A 13,194-nucleotide genomic window follows, 5' to 3' on the forward strand; every position below is an offset into this window, starting at 1 on the left:
ACAATTCAGTGTATATTCTTGAAATGATTTCTTGGGATCCTAATAGCTTGATCAGCAGTGTATTGATGTTGTTTCCAAATACAAATTAAAAAAAATGACTGAAGAGAAGCAGTAATAGGTTTACAAAAATGACTGGTAGATTTATTAATGAGTGTCTGAAGAGCTTTTGTTTTGGAGACAAATAAGCAAGCCTGTCTATGTTTGTTTATATAATACAAGGACCTTAATCTGAGTGCACTAATATAAGGAGAGCCCAGGGGTAATATTGTTTAAATCATTGCCCAGGATTTCAAACACACCAGTGCTGCGAGCAATCCTGCATCTTATCAATCTTTCATTTTTAATGCCTCTAACCCATGACCTTTTGTTTTTGTGAAATACATAAAACATATATTTAGGTTTGTAGAACTGATTGCAATTCAGCCATCTGTATTACACCATGGCCTTAATAATCCTCTACACAATTCTATCTTGAGTAACAAACTGGAAGAAGTGAGGGCTTATGCAGCATCCATATCAAACATGAGTCGATTCATGACACAGGCTATGATTACAGCTACTTCTGTCACCCAGAATGGAAGGTTCTTTTTTCTAGAATTTGTTTCGTCATCACACCATCAATGCACTATACTTTTAAAAGTTGCTTTTGTCGTAAAGACCCCTTTTAATACAAGCCATGTTTAATTTTATAACATGACACCGGTCATATTAGCATAGCACATTCTTAATTATTATAAAAGGACACACCCATTGGCGTGGTGCTTATCAGGAATAATAGCGCTACAATCATAGCAAGCTCCATTTTTGTTGTAAACATCTTTTTTCTTTCCTCTGGGTATCTGTTCATACCTACAGTAGAATTACTGCTGGTCAGGCATGCAGAAGAGGGCCCGAGCTCAACATAAGGACATCTGCTTTGCATTTCTAGTGTGTGCAGTGAGTGTAGTGTAGTAAGGCAACTCCTCTTTAGGTACAGTACAGTTGTGACAAAATAATTCTCCTCATTTCCAAGATGTTAATTTAGGTGAGATCAAATTATCTCAGTAATTGTTTTCTGAATCATTTATAAGACTTAAATACAAATGGGAATTTTCCTACTGTAAGAGCAGTACCATATTTAGCACTAAATCGAGACCTCCATGTGAAAAGTATGATAAAAGAACCTGTGAAGCTAAACTCTTTTTTTTGTCATTATTTATTTAGCTGATTTTAAATGAGTGATTTATGACCTAGCGAGCTGAGTGAGATTGAAAGTATTCTCCAGTCTAAGGAATATTTTCACCAAAGCTTCGATCAACAGAGAAGGGCTTCTAGTTGGAATGAAAATTCAGCTGCAGTCAACTGCCCAACCTAATGGATATTTAATGTCTAGACCTCAACTTGGAATGGGCTTCCACACTTGACTGAACTGTAGAGCACAGCAGATAATAGATTGTTATTAGAGCCAGTGCCTTGCTGTTGGCACTTTGAAACAGTGACATTTCACTGCCTTCAGAATGAATGACTTCCAATTAGAGTGGTGTGAAACGTACTTCACTCATTACACTATGCCAAATCTATATCACTCTATAGTGTATAACTCCAGATCTTCATTTTTTATATATTCTAAGAGTTTGTATCCGTTTATCTAGCTATTTTTTTTTCCCATGCTATTTAAAGAAGATGGATGCTGATACATTATAGCTAATTACTAACAAAGTGACTTCAGTTTATTAATTTACTGTACCTTTCTTCTTCATTGTAATATTTCTAGTGATTGATGAATATCCTATTGGATCCTGATTTTCCTTGGATATAGCTCTGTTTGCTGTTTTTGAATTCCATTGGCTACAAGCCTAAATATACCAGACTATTGTCTATATCATTGCCTATAAATAAATAATAAAATCTACACACACAATTAGCCGTAAGCCAGTGTCATCATGTACAGAGTTGTTTTTCTTCATCAGCAAGACTGGGTTATGAACTCTTTTCAGTTAGGATTAATTTGGGATCCAGTGCAGTACCTCTTGGAAGGATTAAAAGTTTGTAATAGTAAATTTTCATTAATAAAAACTACTTTTCTACCTGTACATCATCTTGGCTTCTAACTTCAGTCACTTGGGTTTCATCTTAACCTTGTGAGGTGACACAGAAGTTATATGAGATATATATATATATATATATATATATATATATATATATATATACATATATATATATATATATATATATATATATATCATGTGTGTATTCTTACTTTTGTTAGATGGAATTGATATGTAGCTAAGATCATTTCATGCACTGTAGACTAAAACTTACATACATATTAAGAAGCTTGCTTGCTTGCTATGAACTTGATTTAAATTGCAAAGCAGTTATTTTTGTTGCTTGTATTCATTTTTCTCTTTGCAATGGTGCTTGGTCTCCGGATATGATAACTGTGAAAATTAATGGAATACTCTCCACACACATTGTATGTTCTACAGTATTAGAGATGTATTGCAGTAGAACAATTGCACAACAATGACTGTATTCTCAGCCAACGCTACAAATCCACTGATTGAAATGCTATGGGACCGGCAGTGTAACAGTAATCTTTCTGTTCCACCAGGATTCTCCACTTAAAGCTGTCCAGATGTTGTGGGTCAATCTCATAATGGACACTTTTGCCTCATTGGCCTTGGCCACAGAGCCTCCGACAGAGTCTCTTTTGACGAGGAAACCATATGGCAGAAACAAGCCGCTCATATCCCGCACGATGATGAAAAACATCCTTGGCCATGGCATCTATCAGCTTGTAATTATCTTCACCCTGCTGTTTGCTGGTATGTGGGGCTGACTAACTCCCAAGTGGATTTAGATTGAAGCAAAGCTGTCAGTACTTAACCATGCACACTTCTGACTTGATTAATGACTGCTTTTCAATGTATAATAAAAGGCATTATAATATACTGTACATTGAAGCCTTATCAGTCATCACTGTATAAACTGTACTTAATTGCATCCTTGTATTTAGAAAGGGTTCAACTCTGCATGCTTCTCTCCTTGTTTTGTTATTTCTACAATTTGCCTGATCAATGAAATTAAAATACACTCTTTGCAATCCAATATTTTCTATATAACAAGCAAGTGCTCTAAATATACCACGGCCCCTTTTAGTTTCCCTTTGGCTATCCATACACACTGACTGTCATTCAGTGCAACTGTAAAAATCAACATCCGTACCTGTAATAAAAACAAAGCACCAAGGTCTGTGAGATTAAGAACATAGAAACCCAGCATTGAGATTTCAATGTGCTTAATAAAGTAAAATGCAGAAATGCTATTACTCGGATAGCTTTTAAATTCTGCAGTATGAAACGACAAGATTGATCTCTCCTGGTGGAATTCATTTATTTAAATTTTATAAACACAATTTCACACTCTGTTTGTTGCTGATATGAGGTTTTATAACAGCCCAGACCGTTTCATGTGTAATAATACTGAAATATTGCACTACCACGTTTATAATATCATTATAAATACAAGAATATTGCACTGCTATCATTCTTTTCCTTAAGGTGAACAGATTTTCGACATCGACAGTGGCAGGAATGCTCCGCTCCACGCCCCCGCATCCGAACACTACACCATTATCTTCAACACGTTTGTTATGATGCAGCTCTTCAATGAGATCAATGCTCGGAAAATCCACGGTGAAAGAAACGTCTTTGATGGCATTTTCAGGAACCCCATCTTCTGCTCTATTGTTTTAGGCACACTTGGCGTTCAGGTAGCATAATATATCTATCTATATATATATAGATATATACATCATAATTTCATGAACATTTTTTATGAATAAAAGTGTTTATTTTTGTTACAATTTTTGACAACATTTTAAGACACTGTTGGTGATGTCTTTCAATATTTGAATTAATGAAAGGTAAGTGCGTGCTGTACATTTTTCTAGGTTTTATAAATTCAAGTGGTGTATGACAAAATTACAAGTATATATTTGTAGCCTTTTGATATTTCATGTTGATCTCCAGAAAAAAAAATACTGTTAAACACCAGATGTTAAATGATGTAACATTTACCACAGTTAGTGTGTGTGTGTGTGTCTATATATATATATATATATATATATATATATATACAGTCATATTCTGACTAATTCCCTCCACATTGTTGCAGATTATCATCGTGCAGTTTGGTGGAAAACCCTTCAGCTGCTTTCCACTTGATGTTGACAAGTGGCTTTGGTGCCTGTTTATTGGATTCGGAGAACTCTTATGGGGGCAGGTAACTATGTTACACTGTTTACACTTTCATCTTTAATTTGGAAATTTGGATGATTTTTTCTCAGTCCTTATGTCTCATTTCAGGTCATATCAACCATTCCAAAAAATAGTCTCAATTTCCTAAAAGGAGCAGGGCAGCTCACACATAAGGATGAGATGCCAGAAGAGGAAATGAATGAAGATACAGAAGAGATCGACCACTCAGAGAGAGAACTGCGACGTGGCCAGATCCTGTGGTTCCGTGGGCTTAACAGGATTCAGACTCAAGTAATTACCTTGTATTTTTTATTTGGCGTTTTAAGCCCGGTAACATACTGTTCTGAAATGGATATATTTATACAGTATGAAAAAAATGTTTTGCTTTAATATTTATCAGGATATTGCTTTTATTGAGATATATAACAATTTTTTTTCCTCCATCTGTTTCAGGGTAAAATCATTTATTTTGACAATAGTGGGGCAGTTTTTGTATTTCATCAAAATGAAACATACTTTTGTGACTATTCCGTAGTGAAGTGTAAACCATCTGAAAGGAGAAATCAACCATTAAAATAACAAACCTACAAAAAGCAAATAAGAAATGTAATTGAAGGGCTTACTTACAAATATATACGTGTATTTTCATACTTTGATTTTGCAACGTTAACAAATATTTTTCTCCTTTCAGAAATAAGCCATGGAAATGTTTCCATTTGCGGCATTCTTGTTTTTAACACGACAGACTAATTCTATTATTGTGTACTGTATTACTAAACAATGGTTTTGGGGGGAGGGGGGAGGGGGGTTAATGATGAAGGTTCTTGGTGCCCTGGTCCATTCTACTCCTCTGTGCTTTTTCTGAGCAAACTGTCTCGTTCTCTCCTCCATTGCAGATGGAAGTAGTGAATACATTCAAGAGTGGCACTTCCTTTCAGGGAGCCCTGAGGCGGCAGTCCTCCACCACCAGTCAACATCAGGATGTAACCAATATTTCTAGCCCTAGTCAAGTCTCGTTATCCAATGCTCTTTCCTCTCCTACCAGCACTTCTGCTGCTGCTACAGCTGGGCGTGAGTGTGAATTCTGAGTGCTCAGATCAACAGAGATGCCAACCACCGAACAGCATTTTCTGCTTATTTAATGAACAGAAACCAGACCGTACTGTACACATCTCAAAGCAGTGTGCTGTACACTAACTGTACACCTCCATTTTTTTACGATATCTGTGTTACAAAATTGCAAGCCTGAAGGCTGTGTAACCTCATAGTAAATTTCCTCTTGGTATCCTTGTGTCCCATCGGGGCATTTACCTGTCTAATTTGTCCGTTTTAAACACATTTATAGTTTGCCTTTAATTCTTTAGTGTTCAGAAAGTAAAATATATACTAAAATATGTGGAATCAAGAATTACACACCACCTATTTGAGAGAACGCTGTGATTTTAGTCCATGGAAAGGGAATTTGCTGCAACTGCTTGGAGATGGTATGGCACACACAGTCATCCACAAACACTCCCACATGCATAGAGAGGTAGTATTCCAGAGACAGTGTCGTAATATATGATTTTATACATATTAATTTAAATGCCATTAAGAAGAACAAGCCGTTGCATAACTTTAAAAGAACCTGAAATTGTGTTGATGTATTTCATTTATATAGACTCACTGTCTGAACATTAAGAATTAAGAATACTAAACTAAATTGCACCAAGGCTATAGCTGGAAACAGTACTGTAGCTGAGGTGGGGATTGTGACTCTTGATGGGGGACAGGGGGGATGGGGACTGGTGGCAAAGTCACTGCTCTTGTTTTTATGTTTAAGTCATATAACAAAAAATAAGGGATTGCTGTACTTTTCAAAAAGAAAACATATAATCCCCACATTTAAAATGTCAGCCCTAAACGGTAGACGCCTACTTTAAGATTCAAAACAGCATCAGCAGAAACAGTGGCATCTGCAAATCCATTGAAGCTTAAACCCTTCCAAGGATCATGACTCCCTAATGCTGAGATCTTCAGCACTTAACTGGGTGATGATCACACTTTATTTTGTTTGCCTGATGTGTGGAGGAGGTTGAACAGACAGTATCACATTGTTGCTTTCACCGGGTGGTGATGGGTTCTTCCTGGAACATAAAATTAATCGTCGACAGAGCCACTATTGTTCGTAATGATTTGATGAACGCAAGACCAAGAATATGTTGCAATGAGAATGCCATACATGTTACAGATCACCATTAAGTCTGTCAGAAATCATAGAAATATTGTGGATACATTGACCACTGTATCGCTTACCACTTTATAGAACCTTGCGGAGTCACAACCATGTCAAAATAGGCGACTTTTCTGGTTTGTATCATTAGCTGGGAAAAATCACACATATGACAGTCCTGTTATACAGCTAATAAAAATGTAGAATACGTAATAGCTTTTCAGAATACTTATTTCAGTAAAGGTAAACACATCATACACATCATCTATATCCAGTTCCCTGGAAATGGACTGCCAGATGTTCTTCCTCATTGCCGTGTCTTTATAATTTTTGTGTCCTTTATTGTACAGCTCCAGGTATTTTAATAATTATATTTTCTTCTGCCATTGTTTACTGAAGTCATTCAAGGGAAGCTGTTCCTCATTGGTCAGTTCCCTTGCTAACACACCACAAAATCGCAAAAATAGACACCAATCCTATTTTCCAGTGTGTAGAGGACTTAACTCTAACATACTGATTACAGTTTATCTGGCGTGTGCAATGTTGTAACTTGGCAGAGTGCTTCAAGGTATTTCTATATTGAAATTAAATGATTGGACGTCCCAAGGTTGCAGAGAAGTCTTGTCTCATTGTAAAAAGAGGAGCCTTAATTTTATTTTTAGGGAAGAGCATGTGTCTTGAACTTCCTGTTCTAGTGCCAGATGTTAATCCTCTTGAGAGACTGATACTGTAAATGAATGTTACCAACAAGCTTGACAACCCACATCTAATTATTACACAAGTCATGACAGTGTGGTACTATATAGACCAATTAATATGACGTGTCCAGAGGGTGGCATCTCTGAACAAATCTTTAGCTTTTCTTTTTCCCTTTTGACCTGCCTCACCCCTAACCCTTTCTGTCAGTGTTATCAAGCATCCTCTAGCCAGAGAGTATTTGTGTTTGTCTAAATGTTAAATGTGTTTGTTTCCTGCAGAGGGCTAGAGAACCCTGGGCAAGGGGTGCAACAGGAGGCCGTGAATTTCAGGTTGTGAGTCTTAACCGTTAAGTCTGAAATTAATGTGAATAAAATTCCAGGCAACAAACTCACCAGGCTGGGTAAACATTCAAGTATAAGCCAAAAAGTGCCAAATCTATGTATTGGATAAATGTAGTTTTCTAGAACAAAAGTAAGATTTCTTTTCCCCTGTGGTTTGTTCTGTGTTGCATTAAAGAGCCATATTATCTGTTTGCCAAAGTATTTTACGTTCAGTCTTATTTAAGTCTTACTTTTCAGAATGTGGATAAATACTGGAGTTTTTTTTTTTCCAGCTACCAAGAAGAAAGAAGACAAGTCAACAGCAATGCTTAACTGTTTTCCCATAGTCGTGTCAAAAGCCATGTTGTTGTCTGCATTTTGAAATACGAACTCCACGGAGTTACAGTACTGTAGTTCATTATTTGTTCTGCCTTTGCATTGCCAACCATGTAAGGTTTACCCTTTAGTGCCAGTCCTGCCTGGACAAGTGCTAGGCATTACCATTTACATGATCTGTCCTGACCCTCATTGCCATTTATCATCCCTACTGTGTAAAGTCTAAGAGATTTTATCTTCTTCTCAAAATGCGCTACAGCATCTGCAAAAACAAAATAAAACAACTAACAGCTATAGTCTTATAAATGAAAGTCAGGTCAAATCATATTTATGGAATCTGCTAAAAACCCACACAATAAAATAGCATGCTTTGAAAACAATTGTTCCCTTGCTGAAACCAAATGGAACTTAGGAATTATAGTGAATAAAACTTATTCCAAAAGCTGGCAAAAAACATTAAATGACAATAATGCCCTACTTTTTCATTAACTGTAATCTTTCATTTGATTTAAAAATACATTTATTAATGATGTATGAAAGTTGTATCATCCTAAAAAATGTAACTAGAGGAATAGCATCTATAATGTTTAATCTAATACAGTGATACAATGGACAGTAAGGTAGAAAATATCTGTTGTGTAGTTATAGCTCTAATGAGTGCCATTAGAAAAGTTCAAGGGATTTAAGTAAGTGATCTTCTAACTAGGAGTAATCATTTGTAAGCATGTTTTCAAATGTGATTGTAAGGAAAAGTGCAGAAGGCAGTCCCAATGTACTGTACTGCAGATGCTAAAATATTATTATTATTATTATTATTATTATTATTATTATTAAAGACATGTAAAATGATAATGTATTGAAAGCTACTAATCAATATACTAATTCTTCTTGGAACCGGGTCTTTAAAGATTTGTGCAAAACTTGAAAATACATTTCTTTACTTAATCTGTTTGTACAAAACCTCCAGGAAAATCAGAAGCCTACCTACTAGATGAATGGTACAGAGATTACTTGGGAGATTGATTTGGGTGTTTTGTTGATTTGAGATGACTGGCCAGGGTGCAACCAATACATAACTAAAACTGGCTGTGTAACATGTCTGGTAGTGGTAGGAGAGCCATAAACTAAACAAAGTATTTCAAAATATGTATTTGATTTTATTATTTACTTTTTTGGTTAAAATAAGCAGATAAAATTATTTGGGCCTATACTTGAGTGTTTACCTCAGATGTGCATGCAGTCAAGCTTGTGAAAATCCCAATGTATTCACCAATTCCAGGCTTCAAAGCATAGCGGTCTGTGTGCCACTGTCTGATGTTCATGTGGTAAATGTGGTCTGGTGTTGTACTGCATGTTTTATTCTGTACTGTGGTTGGCTTCCGAGCTTCTAGCTTGCTGCCATTGTTTTTTTGCAAACCATACATCAAAGCAAGGTGTCAATCGTCTCATTTCATTACATTTAATTTTCTGCGCTTTTGTCTTTTTGTTGTGTGGAGTCTTTGTGTTTGTCTTTTGTTCTTCCCACCAATAATGTTAAAAACAAACCTGAAACTTTATCCAATTGACTTACTCACTGCAAGACTTTCTGACCATGCATGGGTTTTACATTTGCATTTTATTAACATGGCTTGTCTCTAGGTATTTAAACATTGGATCTTTTGCTTTTAATGACCTGTGCTGTCCATGATCTCCAATGGCTTTTTTATTACAGTTTTTTTTATTTTTTTTTATTGCAGTCCCTACCGAAACCCCACAATGCACGTGTATGCCTTTAAGTCTTGTGACTGTGGACTACAGCTATCTGCCCCACCCTAACCACATGCTGTATCTCCTTTATTTATATAATTCTCAATGAGGAATTTGCTTAATGTTTTCCTGTTGCCATGGTTTTCTTTTGTAGATCCGCGTCGTGAAGGCATTCCGTAGCTCCCTCTATGAAGGATTGGAGAAACCTGAATCGAAATCCTCCATTCACAACTTCATGACTCATCCAGAGTTCAGAATAGAAGACTCCCAGCCCCACATCCCCCTTATAGATGATACAGACATAGAAGAAGATGCTGCTCTCAAGCAAAACTCGAGTCAACCCTCATCACCCAACAAGAATAACAACGCTATCGACAGTGGAATTAATCTTACCACCGACACAAGTAAATCAGCTAGTTCTTCAAGTCCAGGAAGTCCTCTACACAGCCTGGAGACTTCACTTTAGCTGAACATATCTTTGCAAATAAAAACAACAACAACAACAAAATCGAATCAACTGCTGACTGAAAAACGGTTTTAAATGAGCTACTCTTCCCTGTGAGGGAAAGTAAGACATCACTAACGAAGTGATTAGAACAAATCAACCCCCCCCCCCCCCCCCCCCCCCCCCCCAAAAAAAATAAATAATAAATAAACAAACAATCGCTCCTGCATGAATGTACATTTCCCACATGTTTTTATTTAATTAATTTTTTTTCAGTGGGAACTGCAGCGGACTTCATTTTAAGACAGCTTATCCAATTCACTGGTCTGTGACTTTTTTTTTTTTTTTTTTTTTTTTTTTTTTTTTTTTTTTTGAAGTGCTTGTGTGGCATGGACTTAATTGTATAGATTTATTTAAGTAACAAGAAAACAAAAAGTGTATTAAAGTTGCAAAGCTCAACATGCACAGTAGATTTGCACCAATTGGAAAGAGGAACCTATAAATAATCTGCATTTATTAAACATATAATATATACAGAGTTTATCTTCTTTGTTTGTTGGCATGTTGCCTTGTTTTTGCTTAAATGGCTCTTACTACTTTAACTTATTTATGTCCTAAAGAGAATGTAATTTGTTTACAGAAGCTGTAGATACTTCCTGGTTTATTTGTAGGGTACAAACCGTTCTACTGATGTGGTATGAACAGATCGAGCTGTTGAGTACCTCTGTAATATTGGACTTGGGTGTTTTATTACAAACTGTGTACTGAATTTGCCTGCTATTTTTGTTAAATATGTAGATATTTTTAGAAGAAGCCAAAATATAATGGGATATATTATTTAATGTGGCATCTTAATATTATATGATTGTGGGGAACAAAACTGAAAGGCTTCCTTTGTTTCCAAATACAAATCTTCTGGTATAGGTTCTCTCTTTTTTATTTAATGTTCTTTTTCTTTTCTATGGAATGCTTAAATTAAGTGTAACTGTCAAAGGCTGTGATGGGTTTATAATATAAGAAACACTTTCAAACTATATTTATATTTGCCTTTATCTGTATGGAAATCAAAAGTTGTGTTGAAGCCTTGTGGAATATTGTGTTGATTTTTCATTTTAGTAGTTTAGATTTCTTTTTTTCTTCTTTTTTCTCTATCCTTTTTTTTTTTTTAAAAGGAAAAATCACAGCTTTTGGGCTGTTGGCATTTTGAACAAAGACACAATGGATTGTTGCTTTTTGACTTTTTAAAAATTCTCATTTGCTGCACTATCCAGACATGAATGCAACTTTCTGTGGTGTATATTTACTGTAGATGTGCTTTTGTGTGATTTAACCGAGCTTGTCTTCCTGCACTCACTGAATATACTCTAGCCTCTCAACCGTGTAGATGTTAATTATTTATTGTGCTTTCTAAAAGAAAGGCCATTTGAAAGACTATCATGGAGGATATACTAATAAATGCATCAAGATGTTAACAGCCCTGGTATCTTATTTTTAATTTTTTTTATTTATGGGGCTTACTCGGAAGCATGAAGCAATCCTCCTATATACAGGAGGTCAGATCCCACTTTCTACCTGGATTTTAGTTATGTGGCCTGTATAAGATTTTGTGTAAATTAAAACAGCTTAGATGTTCATGAGAGAGATAAGTGATCATAATAATTTTTTTTTTCTTTTTTTTTTTTTTAGGATTGCCCTTTTCTGCAACTTATTATTATTATTATTATTATTATTATTATTATTATTATTATGCTTTTTCAAAAGGTGTTTTAATACATTCAGTAATTTCAACCAACCTTTAAAACACACTTGTACATTAACCAGAAACCTGTCTTTGAAATAAATGGCATCAAGTCATGCAGTATATTCTTCTTTGTAAATAGCAATTTTCATCTGAGATGCATAGAAATTCAGGCTCCTGAGAGCGGAGACTGTGCTCTGTGTATGTGATGCAGCTTTGGTTTAGTCAAGTTAGCTATTATTCAAGTCACAGATACAGGTCACGCATTCTGCACAAAGTGTTTAACTTTGTTGCTTTAAAGCTCTTTGCAGTTGGGTACAAATGACGAAAAACGTGACCAATTTATTTTAAAAAAAAATGCTTCTATGTACTGTACTTGGCAGCATGAATTTTGTGGAACAAAAAACAAAGAAAACAAACAAAAAAAAACAACATGGCAGTTGCAGTCTAGCCATGTTTGAGTAAATGATACGTTTTCATCCATCTGTTTTTACGAATTTTTTTATCTAGACAATAATTGTAAATAAAGAACCCAATGTCTCTGTTCATTTAATACTATGCAAACAGTCATGCTTTCTGATTGTTATCCCCTTGTCCCTAGAGTGTGTTTCTGGAATGTTTGTGGTTTCAAAAGTCAGTAAATTATGTGATGTAAATTTTATTTTATAGTCTGAAGAAAATAATGAACTATGACTCTTGCTGCTTGCTGTCTATAAACGAATACCTGGCAGGAGCACAAGTGAAAAAAAAAAAAAAAAAAAAAAAAAAAAAAAGCAGAAAATTAAATAAATTCCCAGAGCAGCATGAATAAATACTGGTCTCCCTTTACCAGACTGTTTATTGATATTACATGTGTTGGTTAAGTAGAACAGAGGGTTTAAAGCAGCACATGCACACATTGTCCATTGCATCTACTGTACTGTATGTTTTCTGGAATCAGAATAAACTAGAAACACTTTAAGACTCTAGGTTCCAATGCTATAAGCTTAGTCACACAAAACGTAGGCTCACATCTAACTTGAGGCTCATGATCAGTTTCTTTTATACTCCTTTTCACCGATATGGTCAACTAGGAAGCTGACAACACTTAAGAAGGGGACGTTGTCTGTTTTATACTCTGAATCTGGGTTCACTGTACAGTAAATCTTAAATGTATAGAAATGGAAGCCAGGCAGGTAATAGAATGAACTTGGATCTAAAGATACAACTTACTAAGGCAAACACAACTGTCAACAGATTGAAATGTTACTTAATATGAAACACAGTATTATATTTTTTTCGCTAAAATGATTTTTTAAAATACTGCTAATATCCACAATGAAAAATCACATACAATACAAACAAGATATTTAGCTGACTTTAAGCTAGCAGGTTTTACATTTCACTCACTATTAAATGGTAATTGAAATGGTTTAATGGTTACCTTCATTTTCACATGTTTATGTATTTTATCACTC

At 35.3% G+C, this 13,194-nt stretch overlaps 1 protein-coding gene across 12 annotated transcripts in view; it reads left to right on the forward strand.

Annotated features, from left to right (window-relative positions):
- LOC121328796 (plasma membrane calcium-transporting ATPase 2-like) overlaps positions 1 to 10,176 on the forward strand; it is a 145,261-nt gene extending 135,085 nt beyond the window's left edge. For 7 of the 12 annotated variants that reach the window (XM_041273854.1, XM_041273855.1, XM_041273856.1 and 4 more), the window contains 5 exons: positions 2,594 to 2,807; positions 3,543 to 3,754; positions 4,159 to 4,266; positions 4,350 to 4,532; positions 9,709 to 10,176. In XM_041273854.1, the coding sequence (XP_041129788.1) occupies positions 2,594 to 2,807; positions 3,543 to 3,754; positions 4,159 to 4,266; positions 4,350 to 4,532; positions 9,709 to 10,020 (1,029 nt within the window). In that variant the 3' untranslated portion in view covers positions 10,021 to 10,176. Of the gene's footprint in view, positions 1 to 2,593; positions 2,808 to 3,542; positions 3,755 to 4,158; positions 4,267 to 4,349; positions 4,533 to 5,137; positions 5,313 to 7,430; positions 7,485 to 9,708 lie in introns of all 12 variants that reach the window. The other 5 variants (XM_041273861.1, XM_041273864.1, XM_041273865.1 and 2 more) reach the window with 3 other exon arrangements.
- Positions 10,177 to 13,194: the final 3,018 nt, after the last annotated feature.

This window comes from Polyodon spathula, chromosome 16 (genome assembly GCF_017654505.1).
Source record: "Polyodon spathula isolate WHYD16114869_AA chromosome 16, ASM1765450v1, whole genome shotgun sequence".
NCBI classification, from domain to species: domain Eukaryota; kingdom Metazoa; phylum Chordata; class Actinopteri; order Acipenseriformes; family Polyodontidae; genus Polyodon; species Polyodon spathula.